This window comes from Psittacula echo (genome assembly GCF_963264785.1).
Source record: "Psittacula echo genome assembly, chromosome: 15".
Taxonomy (NCBI): domain Eukaryota; kingdom Metazoa; phylum Chordata; class Aves; order Psittaciformes; family Psittacidae; genus Psittacula; species Psittacula echo.
The window spans coordinates 1,384,853-1,411,296 of NC_137751.1; the positions used below are offsets into that span (position 1 = coordinate 1,384,853).

General features: G+C 41.3%; 1 protein-coding gene across 5 annotated transcripts in view; it reads left to right on the forward strand.

Annotated features, from left to right (window-relative positions):
* The window catches only part of VMP1 (vacuole membrane protein 1), a gene marked incomplete at its 5' end in the record, with an annotated part of 66,938 nt that overhangs the window by 15,254 nt on the left and 25,240 nt on the right, over window positions 1–26,444 (forward strand). For 3 of the 5 annotated variants that reach the window (XM_080629765.1, XM_080629766.1, XM_080629767.1), the window contains 3 exons: window positions 339–449; window positions 12,952–13,119; window positions 17,817–17,948. In XM_080629765.1, the coding sequence (XP_080485891.1) occupies window positions 339–449; window positions 12,952–13,119; window positions 17,817–17,948 (411 nt within the window). Of the gene's footprint in view, window positions 1–338; window positions 450–12,951; window positions 13,120–17,816; window positions 17,949–26,444 lie in introns of those variants that run through there. The other 2 variants (XM_080629768.1, XM_080629769.1) reach the window with 2 other exon arrangements.

A 26,444-nucleotide genomic window follows, 5' to 3' on the forward strand; every position in this document is an offset into this window, starting at 1 on the left:
TTCTTTATTTAATCTGCTCAGGCAATTCCCTGAGCTGTGTGCTCACTGCTTGGGCTCTAGTAGACACTGGGGCTTGCTGCTCCTTGCTCACATCTCATATGCCTGAACTTTTCATTTATCTTCTTGGAAACTTGCTGATTCTAAGGCGCGTGAGCTTTTCCTTTTGAAGTGCTCTCTTTTCTCTACATGTCTGTGCTGTAATTGTAATAAATTGCAAATAGAAGTATCTGGGATTCTGTTTCAATTGTAATCTAGATAACTCTGTAGCTTTAGCTTTCTCCCCTAGGAGATATCACCATTCTTGGTTTTTCTTTCTCTCTGTGACTTCTCTTTTTCAGTATGTGCGATACATGGAGAAGAAGTTCTTCTGGTGTGCCTACTGGGTAGGACTGGGCATTCTGTCCTCTGTTGGACTTGGAACAGGTCTCCACACCTTTCTGCTCTATTTGGTAAGGATATTTCTGTACCATGTTCTTTCTGAATCAGCTTATTGTTGCATATTTTAAAATATGTGAAAAAGCATATTCCATGAGTCCTTAATGTTAAGTACTTCTGAAGGAAAGGAAATACTTGCTGTAATGTTCCTGGGCTCTAGCAAATGCTATTAATATTCTGTGCTGTATACTTTATATAAGTTATATAGTTTGTATATGAGATGTTTGTTGAACTGTTGTTAATCCTCATTTGAAACAATGAGTCAGAATCTGCAAGCTCTATCCTCTAATTAAATGATACATTTTCTGGCGTGTGTGCAGCTCCAGTGTTTCCATTTAAAATTTTACAGCATACTCTTTTTTTGGTGGCTTTAAATGGTCATTTCTAGCTGAAACAGCTGAAATAGGCAGCTATGCTAAAGTATTGATTTTGCTTTGAAAATAATAGCAAGAAAAATGGCTACAAAGATAAAATAATACCTGTTCTGGAATGTTGTATGATGTTGTTTTTCTCAACTTAGCTAGGAGAGACGGGGAAATGTTTGGGTGTGTTTTGCTTTTGGCCATTGGATTAATTCCTTGTTTATGAAACCACTGTCCTGGATTTAAGAAAAGGATTCATGGCCACAAAATAATTAAAACCAGTTTATGCAACAAATGTCATCTTGTATTTTGAACAATTAAAGATGTTTACTTTCAGAACTGCTTTAATCATTAACAATAACACAGAAAACACTGCAAGAAACAAGAAACTTGTGCTTTTCCACACAGCAGGGCAGTGCCTGTTAGACCAAATGGCATCTGCATGGGCTGCATTTGCATTAGCAAGTCATAGCCTTGCTCTTAGTGTAGCTTCTTTCCTAAAGACTGTGGAGACAGAAAGTACAAGAGAAAGGAAACTATTGCTAAACAGAAACAAGTTTATGCATGCATAGCCTTCTAGGCAAAAATATTGCTGTCAGTCTAAATGATTGGAAATGAACATTCAGTAAAGCTAATGAATACAGTGTCTAAACGTTTTTATGTAACACTGGATGGTGATTAGACAGCAGTGAATTGACAATACATGGATTTTTCTGGCTTGGAGATGATGCTGTTGATAGCTTGGGAACGGTAAGACACATGCGCTGCACAGAGGGAGAATCAGTCAAAATCATCACTCCTGAAACCAGGTGCTCTGCCTCACTGCAGAGGCAAACCGTCATCGAGTGATGCGTGAGGTGAGGTTGTCAAACTGGACTCACTTTGGGTCCTCTGCCAGCCCATGGTGGCAGTGAACATGCAGGACAGAGAGAGGGCAGCAAGAGTGCTTTTATTTTATACCCTAGGCCACTCCAAGATGATTTTTCTCACATAAAGAAGTCTTCTTAAGGCGGCACCACCTTTTTTCTAAAAGAAGGTGGAATTAGTTGACCTTTCTTTTACACTGTATTCAACAATCCAGGTGTTCAAATAGTTCTAAATTACTTTAATAGAAATCAAATTTCATAACACATCATTTAATTTTTCCTGTGGGATATGCAAATCTAGTGGATATATTAAAGCCTTGACCTGAGTTCACGTTAAAATAGCGTATATACAAAATACAGCTTCTCTGTTGGCTTATCAATATAGCTTATGGTGGGTTTATAGGAGGTGAACAGCCTTCCAAAGACTGCAGGGAGGTGTATCACCTAGGAAATGAAATTTAGTTTAATATTGTGAGTAAAGGTATGTATTTGGAACATAGGAGGGAAGGTTTTACAAATCTTTGTTAGGAGGCATAAACCCCAGGCAAAGTAGATGGCACTGGATCATTAGAAAGTGGTTCTAGAATACAATGTAATAAAACTGTACAATCAGTGTATAATGTGTAACACTACAGGAGAAATAGTTGTTAGTTTTAAATTGGTAAGGCAGATAAGCATGTTTCTGTTACTCTCAGGGAACTCCATGAAGGCACTGAGTGTATGAAGAGAAGCAGGGATTCGTTTTCCTCTTTTCTCCTGTGCAAGGTTTAGTGATAAGTGATGGAATTAAGTACAGTCAACGCTTGCTGTGCGCTGAAGGCTTGTCTGAACACCCCACAGTTCGTAACTTGAGGGAATTTATGTGGCTTTGTAGCCACTAGATGGCACTGGGGCAGTAAAAACAGAGCTGTCTTGTCGGGTGTTGCCGTTATAAGTATCTGGACTGATAATGTCCTTGTCAATGCAGCCATATCAGCAATATGTCTATGTAATAAGCTATCAATGTAGTAATACACTGCTTCATAGCTCCTCAGTTTGAGCCTATGCCTTGTCTGAAAGGGAACACAGAGTATTAACTTAAAGCTGTTGATGCATCTTTTAGTGATAAATTATTTCAGAATAGTATTCTGGATTTAACCCATCTGGAAACAATGCAATTAGGCACTCCAGCTTTCAAAAAGAGGACTTTTAAACTATTTTGCTTTGTTAGTTGTGCAGCAGTTGTCTCTCAACTTAAAATCCAACAGGTTAACCTGGTAACTTGCTACGTTAACTCTTACATTACTCTGTATCTCCTTTTCATGTTCCCTATACTTTAACCACATTTCTTCGTTATGGTAAAACTTATTCTTCTCTTGATTCAAAGAAATGAAAAGTTACAAACCAGCAGATCCTCTTCTGCTTTAGTGCCTGGATTTGCTGGCAATGGAGAGCAGGCTCAGTAAGTGTTTTCAAAATTGCTTTTAATTAATTGTTCATTTTAAATGTGTATGTACAGTGAGATTGTTGGGAATGCAATTACATGCTTGGAGAACAATGCTCTCGGGCCCACCCATGTGCTGCCGAGCTCTTGCTGAGGCTTGCAGCATTGTCTTTGCCATGAAGGGCCAAGGGGTAGGAATTGATGGCATGTGGGCACCTGTTCAGACAGTGAGCCTCAATGCTGCAGCTGCGACACAGGTGCATCTCTCCTAAATAGAGCCCTCCAGTTACTGCGACTGTTTCCACATCAAACTGTTCACAGGCACAGCCTGTTGGCTGGGCAAATCACAGAGGTAGTTATGCAATAGGTGCAGTATATGAATGACTCTGGATGTTTGCTTTCCCTGGCTTCCTTAGCTGTTTTTCCAATGTTGAAAACTGTCATTTGTCTGAATTCTTCTGAGCAGCTCTCACCAGCCGCTCTTTGGAGCAGCGTGAATTCCAAGTGCCAGAAGAGGTCCTGGGGTTAGCTGAGAAGGAGAGTGCTTGGAAACAGTTTGCTTGAAGTAGCTTTAAAAGCAGTCCCAGTGCGGAGGGATGTTACTGCCCCTGGTTAATACTGGTTCACATCTGATTTGGATTTTGCTGGTCACCAGAACAGCCCTGTAGGAGGGAAAGGTCAATTTTGTTAGCTTGATAATAGGCTTTTTATTGCTGTGCCTGTGATTCGAGAACTCCGTGTTACAAAAGGGTCTGAAATTTGCTGTAGTGGTTCCTAGTTTAATGTTCTCCCTTAGTTGTAGTCAGCACTAAATGTAAAATTTTACATGTCTTTTTGGGAAACGGTTCTCATGCTGCAAATCGGCACTGAGCTAAGGGCTGGCACAGAGCAGATCTTCAGTGCAGAAAGAGGGAAGCAGGCCCCTCTCCCAAGAATCCTGTTTATTCTGACACTTTGAAAACAAGGCTCCTGGCTTATTTTCCCCAAGTCCATGAAAGGTTTTTCACAATTCTTTAAAAACAGCGTTTTAAAAATAGTAATCATGATCTAGGTCTGTAGGAAATAAAGCTGTTATGATTAATGACTCTAAACACTGGGTTATCAGCACACAGCTTTTTCTTCTTAGTCCGGAGATGTTTTCTGTTGGTGGTGTATTAAAGAATAAATGGCACGAGTCACTCAGTTACCAAAAGAAGATGACTGAGGGTAACTCATCAGGAATTTTGTGTGTCTGTATGTCTCGGAGAGGTCAGTTTGCTGCCAGGAAGTGAAATGAACGAGCTGCTGGAGGGCACTGGACTGAGGAACACTAGGTGGAGTGCCGGGTTGGGATCCGCTGCCGTTGCCATCTTCATACAATGCTCTGTCTCGTGATTTGGTTTCAGTTCAGCTCTGGCAAATGGATTGCAAAAGATGAGGCTGGGGCAAACAAAATGGGCTTAGAATTGATGAATGCTCATCACAAAGCCTTGCGCAGGAAGCGGCTGATAAACGCCCCTTCTGTGCCTGGTCTGTTAACATCTGTATTGGAGGGGGATGAATGGAAGCGAATTCCTCACAGGTCAAAAGTGCGGAGTGAGCTTTGGCTGTTTGTGTTTTTGTGTCTTAAATATGGATGTCTGCTTGCTTGCTGACAGAGCCAAGTGGAGCAACTGCTGAAAAGGCTTTTGCTGATGGCTGGGTTGTGGACTAGCACAAACAGGAAACGTGAGGTGCAATAGGAATGCCTGGGAGGGGGGGGAATGTCACATGAGAGTTTGGATTTCTTCAGAACTGTTCTATGTGTGTTTGTCAATTCTTACTGTGGGGTGTTCTGTAGCAGCCTGCAAGAGAGCACAGCAGTAATTTCAGGCTATGAGAAAGAACAGAAGACTGCCTTTAAAGAGAAGTGAATTGGAAGTACAGTGTCCTTATTTACAGAGCTGGCTTTAGGAAGCCAGTTTGAGTCTATTTGGGCTTGAGGGTTCGGTGTCTTGCTTTTGTTCCTGAATTGGTTCCAGGGTTTGGCTTTGGCACATTCTGGCCCTCACCACTTTTGTGGGGTGGTTTGCAGCTGAAATGTGTTGTATTTTGGCCCTGTCTGAACTGGGTTAGGTTAGAATCTGAAGGTTTAAAATCCAGACACCTTGTGCAATAATGAGCTCATCAGCTTTAAACAAAAGGATCTCAAAGTAATTAAAAATAAAAACCATAATTTAAAAAAACAAACGAAAAAAACCCAAGCCACAAATCAAAACCCCCTTTTCCTGACAGGACTACTGCCAACTTTTAAATGAACCTGAATTCTCTTTATAATCTGATTCCAGGAGCTGAGCTTGTAAGGAGACTCCTGCTTAAATTACCCAAGTGCTTCTAAAAAGAAGAGCTTACACAATGGAGCTTACTCCACTTTCATGAAATACGCAGAATAACTTGGAAATCTACAGAACTTATTATCTTGTTTTTTCCCCTCCATTTATGAACTCATGGCTTTAATACAGGAGTGTTTTCATAGTGATTGTCAGCTTCAGGAGCGGTTTTGCTCTTTCCACGTGGATGGTTCAAAATTAGCGTGAGTAACCCAGAACACTGTGGGTTCTGTGTGTAAAGGAAAAAGAGAAACAAAGCAGAGCTGCCCCAGCCAGGTGGGAGGGTGCAGCAGTGCTCCCTTTCCCAGCCCTGAATTATTTTTGCTAAGTGAAGTGTTCCTTTCCAGTCCCTGCTGTTCTTTGATTCCCTTTGTCGACTTCTAGTAATCTGAGCACAGAGATTGCTATTGGCCTGTTAAGGAGGTTGAAAGAAGAACACACAGTGCGTGCAGAAGACAGAAATCAATTCTAAAACAAGTTGAAGTGGATCCTGTTTGTGCGAGGGTTGTTTGTGACTCTTCCTCTCTCATTTGTTTCCTTCATGCCTTTAAACCTACTTCCTCCAGCTGTCCTGAGCTTTCTACAATGAACTGAAACATCCTGGAATACTTGAATCAACATGGAACTTAAAAATAATAATCACTTTTGCTAACCGTCTCTTGAAGGGAACACCTGCTCATGGGCTCTGTTCTGCTTGAGCATTGATGTTAATAATACAATGATGAAGGGGCCAATGAACTGAACTGTTGCCAGGTTAGTTGTGTAACCTGGGTGTTTCTGAAAGCTTCTAGGGGTTTGCAGGCATTTAAAAAATCTGAGATTAAAAATGGTATTTTCAAGGAGAAAAGTACTCATTTGGTGTCTTAGTCCCTCTGTGTGCACCCGTTGTTGTTCTATGTGTTGGATACCCATACCTGTGCAGAATAAACCCAGCGCCTCTGGTTTAGATTATGCTGTGGAAGAACAGTCCCTTCAGCTGCTGCAGCTCAGGCTGGGAGGTTGAGGACTTAGCCCAGAGCCCCCAGTCTGGTGTGTTAACGTGAGTTGAAACTGATGGTGGTGTAAGTTTGACTGGGTGCAAGCCTGGCAACTGCCAAGCAGACACTGCCAGTGCCCTGTCCTGCTCCCAGGTGGTAACCTCTGGGTGAGGGGCTGGAACAGCTGGAAGCAATAACCCCCTGTATTGCCCCACTGTGAATTGCTGGACCTCATGAGTCAGAGCCCGACATGGTGTGACTGCGAGTTCCATATACAGCTTCCAGTGCTGCTGGAAGCGGCGTGCGTCAGAGTCTGGATGGTTTATCTGAAGTTGGAGCTGTGGTAAGAAGCTGCGAATGTGAAGCACCTCCATCTATGTGGTCTTAGCTACCTCACTTTGACTTGTCAGAACCCCACAAAATATTTAAGCTGTATTGAGCATCTTGGCCAGGCGTAGTGATTTAAACTTGGAATGAGCTGAGGAGTTAGGTGGTCAGTGCACCTTCTTCTTCCTTTTGAAGGTTGTTGGACTTTACCTTTTAGATTCTGACACCTTGTTTTCATTATCTGCTCTTGGCTTCCTTCTCCCTGGTTCTGCATCTCATAACTCTGCTGGGAGGTCACATTGTGCTATCTCCTCATTTGTTCCCTGGGAGTTTCTGCTCTCTTCTTTTTTTAATGCACAGCCTGAACTTTAGACTTTTCATGTCACTGCTTCCTTGAATAGGTTGGAAATAATGGTAACTGTGCAAGACAATCTCCAATTAGAGCCATTAAGGCAAATCATCACTGCTAATGTCAATTTGAATAGATGCTGTGATTTATTCTTCAGAAATAATGAGTGGATAGCTAGGAAAGGGCAAGGAGAGAATGCTGACAGATTATGTTTGTCTTCTGTCAGCACCAGAGTATAAAGTTGAATGCTTCCAGTTTTGCCTTTTCCTGACACCAGTCTATTTGCTCCTACAGAATGTAGTGTGGGTACAGGCTTACAAAATATCTGCTTTTTGTGTTATTCCTCAAAGCAGCAACGTGGCACTGTTGTACATGCAATGGTACCACGTGCCTGCTCCCTCAGTGGTTTTTGTTCAGTCATATTCAGAGCTTTTGGCTCATCATTTGGAATTTCCATCAGCTTTGTGATGTGGGGCAAGGCTTGACTGAAGTGGGAATAGAAACTCGCTAACAGGCACATGATTGTAAAATTAATACGTCTCTTGAAATGCTGTGACAATGTGCTAAAACTAGCCCTGACCACTTGATGGATGTTTGTGTCACTTGAGGATGCCCTAGGTACAGGAGCCTTCTTCATTCTGAGCCCCGTTGTACAGCCAACACTGCATACCAGACATTGCATAAAATCACGAGACGCTTTAATCTTGTAACACAGACAGATGGACTAACTAGATTGACATATTTAATGGTCACCTCCAAATCAAGCTTTCCCCTCTTCATCACAGAGCAGTTTTCTTTGTGGGTAGTTGTCCACTGCTCTTGAGGATAAAAAAGATGTTGTAATGTGGTGTTACTTTCTTGAGAGGTGTACTGACTCCGTAGGTAAGTATGAGATGAGTCGCAGCCTGGGGCAGCACTTGCAGAATGTTTCCCATGAGAAGCAAGCTTCTACTTTTTCAATTTATCTTAATCAAATAGCATGACACGTTTCCCCCCTGTGAAAGGGTTGAGTCTTGAACTCAGTATGAAAAGCAGTGTATCCATGGAGGGAAGCAGATTTTTAGTGCATGAAGTTCAGCCGTGAGTTCAGTGTAGTATTTTCTTGCTGGCAGATGTATCACTTTTCTTTGTGAAATGTTTCTAAGTTAGAGCCAGTCTAACATTATATCTTCCCCCCAAATAAAAGGTTAAAATTAGATGGAGTTGTTCTTGTGCTCGTATCACTTCAGCAGGATGGCTGTGCTGTGAAGGGGCATGTGAGAAACCCAACGCTTGATATGGAGTTTGTTTATAGATTTTGTTATGTTCACAGTCTAGGTGTACAGAATGATTAATAATGTGAAAATATTATTAACTTTTAATTGGATATTCAGTCATTTTTCCTTAGGTAGAAATTTCTCTGTTATAAGGATTATACATATCAGCATGTTCCTATGGGGTTGAAATTCTTGATTTTTCTTTTACATGTGCCTGCCGTCTCTTCCTACTTGCACTGAAGAATTTCCAATCATAATTTATAGATTAAAAGATTGCACTTTCTAAAAATCTCATAATACAGGATTTAAAGTAACTTATTTCTATGGATTAGCAGTGTCAATTCTAACTTGGGTGCCTTCAATCATTGAACTAAAACTTCTCTGAAGGCCTGTGAGTTCAAGAGTTTGAAGTCACCTTCTGTGAGACATTAGGGTTGTCTAGATAGGGATTTCCAAACTCCCCTAAACTACTATTGCTAAAAATGGATTTATGTTGAGTTGATCTTGATGACCAGATCTTGCCTCGTTTGATTTGTAAATCGCACAGCTATATCTAACAAATGGCATTCCAGCCTAACCACAGGCTCCTTCTGGTCGTCAGTAGTGGCAAGCAAATGTTTCTCACTGGGGTCAGCAGAATGTTTCTCAGTTTCTTCTCTGTTCACCCTTGTTAGTGCCTCCTGCAATTTAAAAGAGAAAGGAGGCAAAAAAAATCTCTGGAAGAGGGTGAGGGAAAGACAGTTGGTGTTCAGGACCTTACATGCCTTGAATTTCAGCAACTCTTCCTGGTTTGGCAAGCAGCGTGTCTGCTAAATCACCCGCGTTTATTATTTGTTGTCTGGTATGACAGGGTTTGAAGTTGGCTCGCAAATGCCCTTTTCAAAGGTAGAGGTGTAGTTAGAGTCAAAGAGGGGATATCAGAGAGGTTTTCCTAAGGTGTTAAAATAAACTCAGCTATTGCAGAGAGGCAAAACACTCGGGGTATTTACTGTGGCCCTATGTGGGGAAGGAGGAGAAGAGGGGGAAGGAGGTATTATTTGTGAGGAGGATTAAAAAACTGTATGAGAATCAATCCTTCTGGTGCAGGAAGGAGTACAGAGAAAACATCTGAGTGTAAATTGACTGGGATTTTCCAAAGGTGGCACCTAAGGCCCATTTGAAGTTGGCTCCCTGTTCCATGCAGAGTTAAACCACCACTATTGCTAAGTATCAAGCAAAATGGCACCTCCATTATGAAACATGCAGTGACCCTCCCACTCTTCCCGCTCCCCCACCCTCATTGCAACCGGTCCTGTTTAGCCAACCATTGTTTTGAGGTGCTTGGTAACCACGGCTTTGTGAAAGTATATTGCTCTGTGTAAGCTTTCATAGCTGAGCTAGAACAAAAGCAGATGTCAGAGATGTTGCATGCAGCCTGCCAAGCTGCACGATGTTGTCCATTTGAGTAGCAGGACAGCCGGGCTCCGCTGCCAGAGGAGGACACAGGATTCTTCTGCTTTCCTTTGGCTGACTCCAAGTTCCACTACTCCACACTTCATCACTCTAAATGAACCGTTTATGCTTTATTTCTTATTCCAGTTAAAATGTGGCTTCTGTGGGTTCCATAACTCCAACTTTTTTTCCATTATAGAATTGTTTACATTGCAGTGGAAGAATTGTGTCCACTTGGCGTAGTCTTCAGGTGGCTCCTTGGCCGTTTACAGCTGCTTTGTGAAATGCCTTTTTTTCCATTGGCGACTCATAAAATCCTTCCTTTTGCAGACATCTGTTGGTACTGGGAGAGCTCTATTAACAGGAGGCAATGTTTGGAGACCATTAGGCCATTTCAAGGATGGCAACTCTGTTGAGGGGAAACTGCTGCACCAAGAGAGGTTTAGATTGGATATTAGGAACAGTTCCTTCCCCAGAGGGTGCTCAGGCATTGGAACAGGCTGCCCAGGGCAGGGCTGGAGTCACCATCCCTGAAAGTGTTCAAAAAATGTGCAGATGAGGCCCTTAGTACCATGGGTTAGTGGTGGCCTTGGCAGTGCTGGGGTAAAGGTTGGACTTGATGATCTTAAAGGTCTTTTCCAACCTATTTGATTCTCTCATTCTATGATTCTAAGATGCTCATGGAGCAAGCAGTCTCCAGTTAGGCATTTTGTTATTGCTTGCTGTCCTGTGATTGTATCATGTCTTTGTCCACCCTGTGTGCAGTTTGAGAAGAAATGCTGGTAATGCCATCACTGAAACCTTGCAAGGCGGTGGAGGCCCTGCTATAGTCGTGATTAGATTTGTCTCTTGCTATTGTAAAACTGAAACTAAGGCTCCCATTGCAGCTGGCTGTAGTTAGACTGTACTGGGATATGTCTTCCAAATCATGTGGAACTGAAATTCACACACCATATCTCACTGCCTTGGCAACAACCTTACCCTTACTCTCAGGGGAGCATAGGAAGTGGTCGGGTACAAGTCAAGTACGGCGGGGATTTCCTCCGTGCAGATTTGCTATTCAAGAGCGTTTTATTGCAAATTTCTACTGGTGAAAACACATTCATTTAAGGAAGATGGCTTGAGACCTGTTTTGTCCCAAGTTATCTGTCTGACTGGGAACAGGCAAGCTGGGCATGGGATCAAGTTCCCCAAATTTCAGCGTACGGTGGAGAAAGAGGTTCCCAGGTTTGCTATGAATGTACTTTACCATTTTAGGAAAGTTTCTACTCTCTTTGTGTCTGTCCTCATTGAGTAAAAGAGATGTGGTTTTTGTTTAGATATGAAGCTGCTGGGGACAGGGGTGATCTTGCTACAAGCACCAAAAAGGAGTTCATTGCCTCTGAGGCCTATAGAAATGTCAATACTATATTTATTAGTCATTGGTTCATTCATCCATTCTTTGTTCTCCTTTCCATATCAAAATCACTTTCGTGTATCAACTTCTGGATCCCTTCTTTTTCAGTCTTACTTCAATGAACCTTTGCCAAGACAGACTGTGCCTCACCATCTCAGCAGGCTGTGTCTATCTGTGTATTCATGTAACCCAAAGTACACCAAAGCACTTTGAATTATTCTCCTGTAACAAGGAATAAATAAAAGAATTTGCTTGGTATCAGAGCAGCTTGGCTTGTACTGATTGCATGCCACAAGAATGGTTCTGTTTTGCGTTGTTTACATGTGGCAACAGTAGTCACAACTGTCATACAGAAAATACAACTGGTTTGGGGTGTTGTTTTCCAACATTCTTATTTCACTGCCACTAGAAAAATCACAGTGTCAATGTAATTGCAGAAGCCCAGTGCTCTGGTCTCTACAGTGGGACCTGAAATGTTGATGTGACTGAACCCAACTGAAATCTTCTTCCCAGCAAGTCTAGAAAAAGCAATGGAGCTTCACCTTTTGTGTGAGACCTGCTGTGGAATTTCACCCTTTAATGTGCAAATGAAACCTGCAGGGTCCTCTGCATACATCTCTGGCTCCTACATTTCAAAGTGAGCTTTGGAAGTGTTGTGCAGGGGAATGGCAGTGCTGAGGTTTTATCACGCTCACTATTCTGTAAGAAATTTAGCTTTGATTTGGGTGGGTCCCTTATTGGTCTAATAAATATGACTCATTTAAGGGAAAAAATGTAAAAGAAAATAGTTGACAATACGTTTCCCAACATGATGTTAAAACCCATGAAGTAATTAATAGCAGAAGTCAAGCTTTGTGTAATTTGATCTGCACGTAAAGAAAACTTTAAGATTTCTTTACATCTGCAACTTTATGGAAAGACTTAGTTCAATTCAGTACTTTTCTTCTTTTCTACTTAGTTCCTTTTCAGTACTTTTCCTTCTTCCCCAGACAATGCTTTCCTGACCTTTTGCGAAGGGATTTCTTTTTTAGCTACAAGTCTAGTGTTCAGGCCATAGACTATTAGAATTGCTTCTCACTTCTATTGTATTAAAATAATAGCAATTCTTTCAGGTTTTTTAAATATGTAGCAATTCAATTCTTGAATAGATTTGTATGCTAGTTTTATTTGGAGGTCTCTCCGAAATAATATTTTCCTGTATGTAAGATGGAGACTAGAAGTAATGCAATTATATGGCATTTAAATAATGCTTAAGTTTTGAATTCTATTTCAATCCAATTTTAGCAAACAGCGGAAAGGTCGTTCTTGCGTATATGCAGAAAACTGGCACAAAATAAGCAGCTGCGTTTTTGAGAAATATCCAAAAGTTAAGGAATTCACTGTAAAGTGTTGTAAAGGACCAGTCATTAAAGAAAAGTCTAATATAGAATTTAAATGCCTCCATCCTCTAAAAGCAGCAGTAGGGAAAACACCTGCTGTAATAAAGCTGTAGCTCATAAATACCTTAAGGAGAACATTTTAAGGTTTTGAAAATTTTCCTGGGTTTAAGAAGTAAGGATTCTCATTTCTCCTTGATAGCCTCATACTTCTATACAATGGCATGGCAAAAGCTGAAAGGCTCCTTAACCCAAAAACCCCAACATTTTACATAGGTAGCATTATTAATGGCCAAAGTGAGTTTTAGCTTAGGCTCTGTGCATCAGGGATCAAGGTGGGGTTTTAATTTTAACTTTTCTTATAACTGACCTAAACTGCATTTGAAATTACTTGTGTTTTTTCAGGGTCCACACATAGCATCAGTTACTCTTGCTGCGTATGAATGTAACTCGGTTAATTTTCCTGAGCCTCCTTACCCGGATCAGATTATCTGCCCTGATGAGGAGACAACTGAAGGATCCATTTCTTTATGGGCTATCATCTCAAAAGTCAGGCTGGAGGCCTGCATGTGGGTAAGCGTTGGTTTATAAAACTTGAGCAATTTTAACTCATGCACTCAGTTTCTGTGTCCAGCAATTATTTGTGTCCAACAAACACACAAATTACTGAATTAGCAAAACAGTGATGGTTTGCACTGCCAGCAGCAACGTGTATATATAATGTGAATAGATGCTTTCCTGATCAACCTTCTAGCCCTGAATAATTTTAATGCCTTTACAGAGAAGTAATAGGATATTATTGAGCCGTCTTTTATCAGCTGCAATGCTGATTACTTCTCTAAACGCTAGCAGAAAAGGCTCACGTACTTCAAAGCTGTTGGTGTAGAAGGTAAGTTTCAGAAAGGGTATCTGCATCCCAAATGATCCTGCAGCTGTCCGGTCTTACACTGCATGCAGTTAAGCAAGAAATAATTTAGGAAATTCGGAGCCTGTAACTGGAGTGAAGTTGTAGTTAGTCACAGGAAGGACTCAGCCCCTAATACCACAGCTGAAATACTCTTCTGGGTTGCATCAGTAGATTGGATTAAATGAGTCTTATGGTGCATATCTTTATGTATTTTATTTCTATTTCTCTGCCTGTTTCCCTCATGGCAAACTTTTCACTTAAACAGGAAAAGCAGGTTAGCTTTTCAGTGAATCAGGGTCTGAGGAAACGCTGCCATTGGAACTTCCTTTCTGTTGTCCTTCCCTTCCACCCCTCCCACCCCCTCTCCCACAGCTCTTTTTATAGACGTTTGGGGTTTTTGGAAGGATTTTGGTCAGCTAAGATGTTTTTTTCATGCCCTGTAGATTATTTTGAATTGCAGTGGACACAGATGCATCTGCTGTGAACTACATGCCAAATTAACTTTATTTTACTCGGCTTCCTGTTCTAGCTGATGATTTAATTATTCTTAGTTGTCCAAGTCAAATGGAGAGAGAGGAAATTCTGAAAACACATGGGATGTGATGTCTGCCCTTGTATTCCTTCTAATGATATGGAAAGATATATTAAGGCAACTTTGGTCGCTGTGAGTTTTAAAATCACCAGCAGCTGTGTTACTTAGAAAAATTCCGGTTACGTTGCACACATTACAGACTAACCTATAGCAGTACCAACGTCAAAATAGTAACTGAGTAAGTGGACTTACAGCCCTCTCAAGAAGCAAAGTACATCTTAAGTTTCACTCTTTCTAAGGAAAGGACAGAATTGCCTGAATGCATGAGGAGTAGCTAAACATACAAGTACTTGTAAGGCCATAAATACAAGATTTCTCTTTGTTTTCTTCCTCATCCTCCTGTGCTTAAGTTTGTTTAATGGAGACTAGAGTAATAAAAATGGCATTTACAATTACGTTTCTAGGGTTGCAAAATAAAAATGTAGCTCTGGGTAAACATCCATTGCTTAATCTTCAGTAAAATGACCGAACTATGATGAGAATTAAGTAGTTTAGAAATGAGTTAATAGAGTTGCAAGCATTGAAAGCATCTATCCATCTAAGCAGCTGTGAGGGAGAGCAAACAGTATCGTCAGTCTCTCATTTGAGCTGCATTTCTGGGTTCGGGCTGGGAAAAGGAGAAGGGAACAGGATGGAGCCAGAACATTTGTATCCCACTCTCTCCCCCCACTCCCCCCTGTCTTCTCGCCTTCAAATTCACTGTCAGCTACCTTTTCACTGAACTCTGTCTCCACTAGATTTTCCCTTGGGAGCATCCTCTGTCTACCAGTGGTGTCTAGTGTAATGTTATGCTTTCTTGGAATGTTGCATGAGTACATAAACATTGCTTGCTAATTTCCTGTAAGCCAAATCAAGTTGGCAATTGCTGCTGCTTCTTCCAGTATGTTTCTTTTGTCCTAATTCCAGTTCACTTTTTATGGAAGCTGTTGAAGAAACTTACTTTTTATTCTGTCACTCTTAAAACCAAATGTCCCCTCAACAGGAAAGTAATGGGGACTCCCAGAACGTAAAAAAGCCAATTTTCTGCAAATCGGAACTTAGTATAAAACCCCCAATAATTTAAACTGAAATCAGGATTATGAGGTTTAATTCCTTATCTGGGTATGATGGAAGGAGCTCAAATCCTTTATTTTTTTTTTTAATGGAGCCAGCAACTTCTATTTAGATGTAAAATCTGAAGTCATGATAAATACTGGATAAATGCAAAAGAAAAGGAATTATTGGATGCATATAGATGTGCTCCTAATGCAACACATGGAGCCCTGTGAAGAACAGATACACCACCACCACCAGCCTGTTTTCTTTAAACTCGTAAAGTGAAATTATGCTGAAAGGCTCCAAAGTGAAACCTGGCCAATCTCCTTGATTATTTGGAGGGAGACAGGAGGGTGGTAGCAATATGTTTTCATGTGAAATGGTGAAAGCAGGTCGGTCCCAGTGGGGACTTTGCAGACCTCTGACTAAAGCTACCCAGACTTAAGTATCCTGCACGATTTGAGTGCAGGGATTTATCGGCCCAGGGGATTTGATTCAGATCACAAAAACATCGGCAGCTGTTTCAGCCAACTTACACCAGGTACAGTTTTTTCCAGAGATTAAAATCATTACTAGTCCCCTGCATGTCAGTGATAGCCTTTTTTTGCTGATAATGAGTGTTGCAAGGATTAAATATCACTATCTAAGGAATTATTAGGTGAAATGAAAGAGATGCTTTTTTCAATCACCATAAAAGTTGGCTCCACCAGTCCTGGCCTGCAGGAGGACTCTCTAAAACAATCTGCTAGGTGTATGCCAGCTTTCACAGCCTTCCATCCCACAGGGACAGGGAATTCAATAGTGCCCTACATTTTTAAACGTGTTGGAGCTTTTTTTTGGTTTTTACAAGAAATAAGGGGAAAGAATAAAAATGTTTAATTGCTCCGGATTAGCAGAACAGGCGGCCTGTGTCCTGACCAGGATGAGATCTGTTTAAAAGACTCTTTCTAATGGAGTAATTTCCCAGTTTCCTTCTCTAAATATATTTGTTTCAAAGTATTTTGATTAGCATTTGCCTTTCCAATGTGTTGCTAGTCCAAGGAATCTCCATGTAAAACCGGCATGTAGAGTTAAATGGTGAAAATGGACAGCTCATGTTACAAAAAGCAGTTAAATAGTTACTGGTTTGGATCCCTTAATTGCTGCCCTTTTTTTCAATGCACTTAAGGAACCTATCTCCAGCAGACATGAAATCATATGATTTTTGTTGCGCTTCTGAAATGTTTTGTAATAAAGAGCATGTGACTTACCCAATTTAAAGCAAGTTCATGTCCAGTACACACATGCAAACCTCTTCCTCGGTTAACAAAATGAAGCCAAAGCAAATTGGCAGAGCCGGGAGAAGCAATGTGACTTTTTGTTCTTGCATCACCCTGAGAACATAACCTCAAGTTAATTTTTCTGAAGCGTTGTTGCTACTGTTTTCAGGCTTATCTTCCCTTGTGCCAGAAAGAGGCAGATTAATGAAGTTCAGCTTGTTGCACTCGTCTGAATTTTTCTTCTATGGAAAACAAGGGCATAAACATGTGAGGCTGTGCACTTTGTGTGCTTAAACCAAGAATGGAACAGTGGGGTAACTGCAGAGAGTGGCGGTACTGAAAACCACAACCTGTTGATTTGGAATGTCCACAGCAGCTGGAATTCTCCCTTGCTTGCAGCTGCATATGGAGGAGGAACAAAGGAAATTGGAAAGCTGTCACACTTCTTCAAAGGAGTAGAAAAGCATTTGTTACTACTGATCCTAAGAGAGAAAAGCCATCTGTGTGTAGCAAAGTTCTAACACTTTTCCAGTGTGGTGCCCAACTATTGTACTATTACCTGTCCTATATTTAAACCATTCCGAGTTTAGTCCGAGTTCCTGTTTCATTAGCCTCTGTTTATCCATATGTTCACTCTTAGCTGTCTTTCTTTTCTCTTTTCTTTTCTTTTCCTTTGTTAAGCCGAAGTTGCCTTTACCCACAAGATTGAAATGAGTCATTTGATGTCCTGAGAAAACAAATATAATTTTCCTGTGGTGAGAAAGCAACCATGCTTTCATCTCGGGTTCTTTTGGCTTCCTTTATTCCATCTAAAGGAGAGAAAAAAGGCATGCTTTGCTTAACCTTATTTTCCTTGCCCATAGCTGTAGTAAAACTCAAGCCTGGTTTCTAATAAACACTTGCACCGAGTCTCATGACTGAACAAGTAAACTGCATGACGGCACCAGGGAGGAGTTCCCAGCTTATTTTGAATGCTGCTTCAGGAGCAAGGGCTGTCACATGCCAGCAAATGTGTCTGGCATCATGCAGTGGGGTGAGATGGCAGCACTGTGCTGAGTCAGGGATCGTGTGGGACAGCGGGCCCCCGGCTCTCCGGCTGCAGCACAGTGAGAAGCTGCAGGCTCTCCACCAGAGCTCGGCCGGAGCTGGGCAATGTGCCACTCTGCAGGGCCCCAGGGAGGCACAGATCACGTCGGTTTGACCTTGCAGAGCATGGCTCAGGAGCCTCTGGCTTGCAGCACCATAGTCTGTGCTGAGAGAAACTGCATTTTGCTAAACTGGGAAAGGGGAAAGGGGGGGGTTCAAAGGAACAGCATTATGTTTGAAATCGTGAGAAGTCTGACCTGGCGGATAAAAGCAAACTGATGAGCTGGTCTCATCAGTTCTAATCATTTGAAGTGTCCACGGGGCTGCGCATATCGCGTGTTTCCTATTTAAGAATAAACACAAAAATAAATCAGAATTATTCTTTTCCCAGGGTGCTGGCACAGCCATTGGAGAGCTGCCTCCATATTTTATGGCAAGGGCGGCCCGACTCTCTGGTGCTGAACCTGATGATGAAGAGTACCAGGAATTTGAGGAGATGCTGGAACATGCAGAGACTGCACAAGTAAGAACAGTGCAAAACAACAGCAGAATTAATAAAACGTGGAACAACTAGATGGAGTAAATAACCATTCCAATGAAATGGGAATGGGCCAAAAATCAGTTGTTGTGAGTTCACAAGGGACTTCCCAGGGACGGAAGAAGATCCTCCACAGGGTAGAGATACCTCTGGTGATGGGAAGACAAGAAAGTAGCTTGTTGAAGCAGATACAGTAGTGCAGCCAAAGTATTTGCTACAAATACTGCATTTAATTAGACTTCCAAGAACAAGCACAGTAAAGGCAGGGAGGAAGCAGGCTAAGAGAACAGTGGTAGAGGATGTGCTATTCCATAATCATGGTTGTTATAGCTGCATTTAAAGCTTCTCTGGGCCAGGAGATGACTTTCAGTTTCGGCTCATCCCCTTCAGATGACATTTGTCTGCTTTGCCACTAACATCCCTCAGGGCTAGTGCATGACCCATTCATCAGCCTGAGGAAACATATTTTTCCTGATGTGAAAATGCAGCCAGACTGCTCTGAATCCCTTTTTGTTTCTCTTGTCATTTATTTTCTTGATGGACTGAAAACTGCTTGTGTTACAACATAGTTTGCAACTGATGCTGTACGTCAGTCAGGTATTATTGTAGATAACTTTTCATTTGGGTCAGGAGTTCACATCCCGTTCACAGCAAGTTTTCAATTAGAAGAAATGTCACATTTTTTCCTCAAACTACTTGCCACTGAATTTCTCTTTGGTATTTTTCCTTCTCACCCTGTTTTGTCTGCCGCTGAGCTGAAATGGGTCATGAGACTGCTATTAAAACAGCAGATGCTATTTACCATGCACTGCTGTCTTTAAACTGTTCTGCCAAAGTATTTTCTTTATACAGATACATACTTTTACTTTTTTCCTCCTCTTCAAAGAATGCATGAAGCTTTTTCCATGAAAAAAGTGGTTTGCCTGGAAATACAGAGTGCAATCTAGTAATTCTAACAGTACACCCTGTGTTTCCTGAGAGCCTTCCCCTACTAGAAAGTGGCAAAGTTTTTTTTTCTTTTATTGTAAATTCCTCTATTTCTTTACAGATACAGTGTGTGTGTGTGGGGAAATATGCTTTCTTTACTCTCTCATCAGTCTTTGCTTTGCAAAGTAATCCCTAACTGTATAAAAACCAAGTTGTGGTAAAAAAACCCCAACAAAACCAGTCGAATACATGACTCGAGAGCTGAAATGCTATCTGTGTTTACTGAAACTCTCCCAGCAAATTATATGCGTGTACAGTTGTGGGAGCAGCCAGAGGTGGTTTCCAGAACGCACAGTAAGATTCTTGGGAAGAAAGCCTTTGCTAGAGAGCATTTTGTCAGGACAGGCCAAAATATAGCAAGCTGCACTGAGTGCCCTTCGTAGGCGACCGGTGGTGTGTAACTGAGAGAAACGATGGTGCTGTTTACCAGTACTTCTGATTTTATTTTCTTGGCACTCGGGTTTGGATTGAAGCGTGTTGTCCTGTGGACGGGTGGCCAGGAAAAAAAAAATCGTCTTTTCAAACTGCGCTTGTGGTTTGGTTTCTATAAAACTCTTTTAACATGAGGCTTTGACAATCCGATTAAATTGTATTGGGCTCATAAAACTGACAGTTCGGGTTTTTCCATTTGCTAATGTGACTTCCTTTTTGCTTTTGGCTTCAAGTGTGTTTTTGCTAGATGTCTGTGGGAGACAGGCCTGCCTTCTCCTATGACCTTTAGTAAATCCCAGTCTTCAGCATAGCTTATCACTTTGTTCTGGAGTTGCTATTCATGAGCAGTTACAATGTCTATTTTTACATAGCTCAATAACAATTTTTATTACCTACACCAGCTTTTCCCACTCTCCCAAGTTAAAGCTTTATGCTTAAGAAAGCATGGGGGATGTGACAAGTGTCTTATGCCGTGGAGGCTACTACAAATGTTTGACATCAAGTGACAGGAGCCTTCTTTCAGGATAAAGGTCTCGCTTCATCCTGCCTTTTTGAAAGGCATGAAAATGGGTGTTAGATTTGGAAGAATAGCTTCCCCCTCCACTTCTGCTGAGCTGCTGTATGCCTACAAGGCAAAGCCAAATGGCTTGACGTTTTTGCCTGCGTGTGTTTTGTTTAGAAAGCTTGTAGCTGCTATTTCTCAAAAACAATGGCAATTTTGAGAAACAGATGAGGCTCTTCTATGGTGAGAATAGACCATGAATATAACATCCAGCCTGAAGGATCTGTGAGGGGAATGTGCTTGCTGGCTTGGCATTTTAAAATACAACACAAAGAGGAACCTAAAAGGATTAAACAGCTTAAAGGTTTAGTGCCCCATTCCAGGTTACAAAGAATAAAATGCTATTTACTTTAAAGAGTCTCTTGATGGATTTTCTGTCATAAATCTCAGATCTAAGTGACCTGTCTCTTTGAGCTAGGCTTTGAGAAAACTGATTAGTTGGCAGATGATGTGTAAGTCTGTCTTGTACTTTCCATTAGCATACTTCAGAAAAAGCCCCTCATTTTAAAGGAACAGTCACTTCTCCTTTCTGTTTGTCCCTGGGTGAGCACACCAGCCAGTTAGTCCCAGTTACATAAAGGGAGCATCAGAGCTTCTCTTGCCTTGTGGCTGCTGCTGTTGGGATCAAGCAGCTTTGCCCTCGAGAAGGAGTGTGGTTTACAAGCAGGACTGTTTTTTTCTCAGAGCTCCACACAATGCAGAGCCCAGCATGCTATAGAGACAGAGCAACCCGCTCTGGTTTGTTCATACTTGAGGCACTATTTGAAAATTACAAATGTTTGAAATGGTATCTCCCTTGCTGTTAACTCTCTTTCAGTTGAATTCCAGAGCAAAGGAGTTTTTTATCAGAGCTCCCCTTTTAGCCATGGGCAGTATCTCCAGTGCAGCTGTTCAAACCAACCTCTCAATTAGGGGGAAGTGAATCTACTACTTAGTGCTGGGGCAGCACATTGGTAATAATACAGTGCAAGCATACTTTTGTACAGTTTCATGTCTACATGCACGTGTGCAGGGACTCTCTTTTAACAGTTTAATAGTTGCTGATAAGTATTCTCGTCTTTTCTCTGTCATGCTGAAACACTTCAAGCCAACAGAGGTTTCTGGTGAAAATGAAGCTTTTAGTACCAGCTTTCCTCAAGGTACTTAGTGATAACATGTAATGTGTGGGCACTTGCTCCATCATGGTACTTCTTGCTAAGAGGAGAAAGAGCTAATATCTTTGCTGTATATCTAATCCTTAATGACTGTAAGTGTTTGGATTCATTAAGTGGCATATTTTTAAGGACTAATGATTTACACATAAGGCTTTGCTTCTGTGCAGCGCTGCTGCAGCCAAATTTCCATGTAAAAATATTTTCTAGTTGCCTGTGATACTATCAGCCAGTGCTGTTTGTTTACTTTCCAGACTGTACTGATCTCAAAGAACACAAACTTGGAAAAGGGTTAAATCCATACAGATGCTGAGATGCAGCAGGACTCGTTCATAAATGGTTGAGTGCCATCTGCACGCTGGGCGTCAGTTGTTGCTGGGACCTGTTTTTTGACTCCACTGAACCTTTACTGGTTGTGGTTTGTCTGGCCATCACATGACTTCTCTGAAAATTCCCCCTCCCCTCCATTTCCAGTAAACTGTTTGAACAGGAGTGACTCAGACTGAAACCAGCTTCCCTGTAACCACAGGGCTTGTTAAAGAATTTGTCAACGTGGACTCAAGAGGGTTTGTATTAAACTAAGCTGCAACTGCTTCAGTTTGCATTGCATCAGGAGTTCCACCAAACAACTTCCTGCTCAGAGCATCGGCTTCTTGTCTGCAAGGAGTTAAACGGATGAACTTTGATGATAGTGACAGTTAAGACACATGTTAAACCCATCGTTCCCGCACTTCTGAAAGGTCCGGTGTCTTGAGCTGGATTGCTTTTCCACATCTTCGTGGGGGGGTTCTCTGCAGCAGCTGAACAAAGTACGTTACCACACCCAGCCATGGTTCCTTGGAGAACCCAGCACTGTGTTCTGACATGACACTGTGACTTAATCCAAATGGAATGATTAGGTTCAACTAATAAGCAAAAAAGCTACTTAATTAGCAGTGTAAAAGAAGATGGCCAAATTAAAGATGGATCTCTCCCATGATTAAATTAACAACTAGTACCTGATAAGTTCTGGCTTGAAAAGGATTCCCTGCTGCTGGCTTGTTTAATATTTTAAGGGTATTTGGTATGAGAAAAAAGAAGTTAAAGCAGACCACAAGCAGGTTTTTATAAAGCAGCTGTCATAAAAATGGAAGTGGTAGTGTCACATACAGTAACTGGAAAACCTCGACTTCTTTTTTTCTGCTTCCCCAGAAATAACTTATCTAAACCCAGCATTAAATCCTGTTCAGAATTTGTCTTGTTCAGTCTTCCAGTCACCCCTTTTCTTCATCAGCTCCCTCTCTTTGTTGATGATGCTGTACAAGAGATTGCTGGTGTTTGGGTCTAGGCTGCCTGATGGGTTGCCAGCAGGAGGCTTGTCTCCACACACTGTGCTCCTGAGGCTTTGATGCCTGCATTTGTTAATATATGTAGGGGAGGTATCTTACCTCCTTTACCACGACCCGTAATTAAATGGAAATTCACAACTAATCAGATCTCGAAGCTTTACTTTAGAAACTTCCCATGAATGCTAGAGAGTGAGATGGAAAACTGAGAGTGAACTAATAGTAAATGTGGTTGCTTTTTTCCACGGACAATGTAATAACCAGTAAATATAGTAAGGAACAGCTTAGTTTTAAATTGTTCTCCAAAATTAGCGAGTTGAAATAAGCTTTGGGATGAGTCAATAAAAGCTTTAAATAAGGGAACATGTTATAGAGGATTTCCTGAGAAAAGAGGTAGCAAAGAGTTAATGTAGGCAGAGGGTAGACAATAGGAGCTATGAGTAACAAATGTGTAAGCCACCTCCTTGCTGTATTTCTTTGGACACTGGCAAGAGAATGGGGCAGTCTTGTGCCTGCTTTGTTCTATTCATTTGCACACCTGCTTACAGATAAGGAAAAACCAGCAATGAGCATTACATTACCTTTGCTAATGGTAATCTAGAGATGACTTTCTAAACTTCTTTGAATGTTCTTTCTGTTCCCTAAAACTCCTCTGTCATTTTAACATTGAAGTGTGTAAAATTACTTTAGTAAGTACATAAATTGGAAATTATGGGGCCACTGAAGAAATCTGGATTACTTTGCAATATTTTCACTCAGCACGAGGATATTGGCTCAGAGGAATTTTGTCAGTAGCACATCTCTCGCTTTACAACAGAAATGATCCTTTCCAGAAAGAATGTCACCAAGCTGGCTGGAAATCTTGCACGCTGCATTTGCACTGCAGTCGCAGAGAAGCAGTTGGTTGAACTCTGCCACTGGATTTGCGTGTCTCGTCCTGTGTGTGTCAGGAATGTGCAATGCAAGTTTCTGAGGGAAAAATTTGGTCCCAAGTACTTGGTATTTCACTGCCCAGTATTCCAAGACCAAGAAATGATCAAAAGTTTGGGTCAGATAAGCTGCTTCAAAAATACTTGTTTCAGGGAGAGCCTTCAGTAACTGATAGGCATTAATTATGGTATCATAATCAAGAAAATGGCTTGGTTGTTTTTGCTGCTGCTCCAGACACTGTTTAAATATCTGTGTTGTACAAGAGTCTGGTATGCAGACCACTTCTCTAAGCTGTCTGGGAACCTTTGCTACTTCTAACAAGCAAGAGGTATGCTTAGCATTGTACATCTGCTGGCTAGGCTGAGTAGGAAGATGTGTGTGTGTAAAAGGACTTGTCAGCGGTGTGAAGTAGCTCACTTACTTTCAAACTCATGTTTCTGAGCATAGGTTTTCTTAACTCAGAAGTAAGTTCTCTGAGGAGGAGCAGTGTATTTTTTTCAGTGCTGGTGACTTTGGCTCTGATTTGTCAGATTTGCACTCACTGTGCTTCTGTAGTGGTATTTTAGGCAGCCAGCATGTTGGTGGAGGCAATGCCAGCATATGCTTTCAGCTGCAGAAGCAAAAAGCTGCAGGGGTCAATGGCTGATGTGTGGGACCCAGAGCGATAGGATGTTCATTTACTTAATTCTTCTTTCAGTAGATGCCTGCTAGTATCTTGTTATGGAATCACTGAAAAATTCATCTCGAAAGGGACCTGAAGCAGTTTCTAGTCCAACTTTTTTGCACAGATTTCAGATCAGCTCGGGTTCCTCAGGGCATTGTCGAGCCTCATCTTGAACCCCTCCAAGACTGGAGACTGCGCAGCCTCTCTGGGTAATCTGTTTCAATGCTGGACTGTCCCTACGGCCTTGCTGCTTACCTGGCATGCAGACTGACAACTGTCTTCCACAAAACTGACTGCAGGATCTGCTAGCTGCCAGATCTCCTACCAGATGTGAATAAGGAGTAGTTCTTTAGCAAGCAAAGAAATGGTAATTTTCTTTTGTGCACTATAAAATTGCAAAGTGTCAAAGGGGAATGTTGCTTCTTGCTACTGCACAGACCTGAACTGAGGAGTAGAGGTGGCAGGGGGTGTGATTAAAAAGGCTACCACTCTATAGGGCTGATCTGATAAGACTGAAAGGACATGCTCCTTCCTCTTCCTTCAGACTGTTTCCTTTAATTGTGTCTTATTCTTTACAAAATTTCTTTATTCTAGTGTGAATCAAAAGGACTTTTTATGTAGAAGTCTGAGAGCTTCAGTTCTAGCTGTGGAGAATGCTGGTGTTAAGTTTGAGAGTGCCTACTCACTTGCTAAGCTCTATAATATGTTCACTTTGCTATATTTCTTACAAACTTCAGCATGGTATTGGATTTAGTCTGCTTAATGCAAAGGTGGTTGATTTCCTTCCTACTCATGTTAGTGGGATGTCTTATTTACCACATCATGGATCCATTAACTCGTGCTTAAAAGTTTCACACTTTTGCTTCAAGACAGGTTAAAATTAAATGATCAGGGAAAGCAAAGCTTCCTGTTAGAATGAACACTTCACCCTATTAGGCTCTGCTCCCATATGAATTGCAAACGATTCAGCTCTGAACACCGGTCTATCTATGGCTTCTTATGTTTGTTTCTTCTTATAGCAGTTTTAAAATCTGATTATGGAGACAATAAGTTTAGCTGCCTTTTCTATGGAAAAACTTCAGGTTTTTTTTATACAAGAACTAATCGTAGTTACTCATATGTCTGAGTTTACAAAGTCCTGAAGATGAGCATCTTTCTGATTATCTTTGTGGATTGCAGCTTCACCCCTTAACATGCAACCACCCTCAAGAATTTGAACACAAACAGCTGCGGAAATAAATCTGTGCATTTCCCTCAACAATCTGTGTACAGCATTTTTGTCCTAGGAAAGGCTGGTAGAAGAATTGACCCGTATGTTTGATTTCTTGATGATTTGGGATTTGTATATAGTATCTACTGTATAGGCATCCTTGCCTACGAATATTCTGCATGATGGTTTGAAATCTTACAAGCTTTAAGTCCTCAGATCTCTGACAATCTATTTAGTGAGGTTCTGTAGGTACTGCTCTCTTTTTGGTAAAGCCTGTGAAGTCAAAGGCCCTATTTTGTTGCTGTTCAGTTGTCTTAATATTGTACTTTCTAAAACTGTGTTTTCATTTTCAACATGGAAGTATTTTCCTATTGTAACTTTCCTGTATCGTTACCCAATTCCTTTTCCAGATTTTAATGTTTCAGAAACCCCAGACTTCTTGTGAAGTGAAATTTATTTCCTTTCCAAGCTCAGAATTTTAGCCAGTCCTATTAACCTGGAACATCTGTCCTTCGCCTCTTGTGTGTAAATACCTTTCTTTTATCAAACTTGAGTGCTTGCTTAGATCTGCCACCTTCCCTTAGCTGCTTTCAGCAATCCTTGAAAACCCTTTTTTAACTGTCTTTTGACAGCCCTCTTTCCATGACAGGGCCTTTTTTTTTCCCCAGAGTTTGGAGTGATAAGTTTACACCTTATCTCTCACCCCCTCTTCTCTCCAGGCATTGAGATGGAAATAGCCCCTTTTCATTTGCCCCTTACTTACAGTAAGCAGGAAGTATTTTTGAGAAAGCTAGAACAGAAATCCATAGCCCTTCCATAGATGTTGAGAGTCATTGCAGCTGGAGTGGGAGATCAGTACTGCCATGAACCACGATCAGAATATTCCTGCTACCTTTGATGTCTTGCAGGAGAAGTATGAAATGGTTTCCTTGGTCACTGAGTAATGAACTGTTTGCAGTGATGGGCAATGACTGTCAACTGTATCTTGATCTCTGTTCTCTTCATCTTGACTCCAGGTTACTGTGTTGATCATTAAATACTGTTGCTGGCCTACTCCTTTCTTAGCATGGATATATGTTGTAACCTCTCAGCCTTTAGGTAGCTATCGGACTTCTTTAAAACTGTTCTTCTGCAGTTAATACGTTATTTCAATGAGTTAATAATTCTTCCCAGTCTTCTGAAATTCTAGAATTCATTGCCTAACCACAAATGGTCATTCT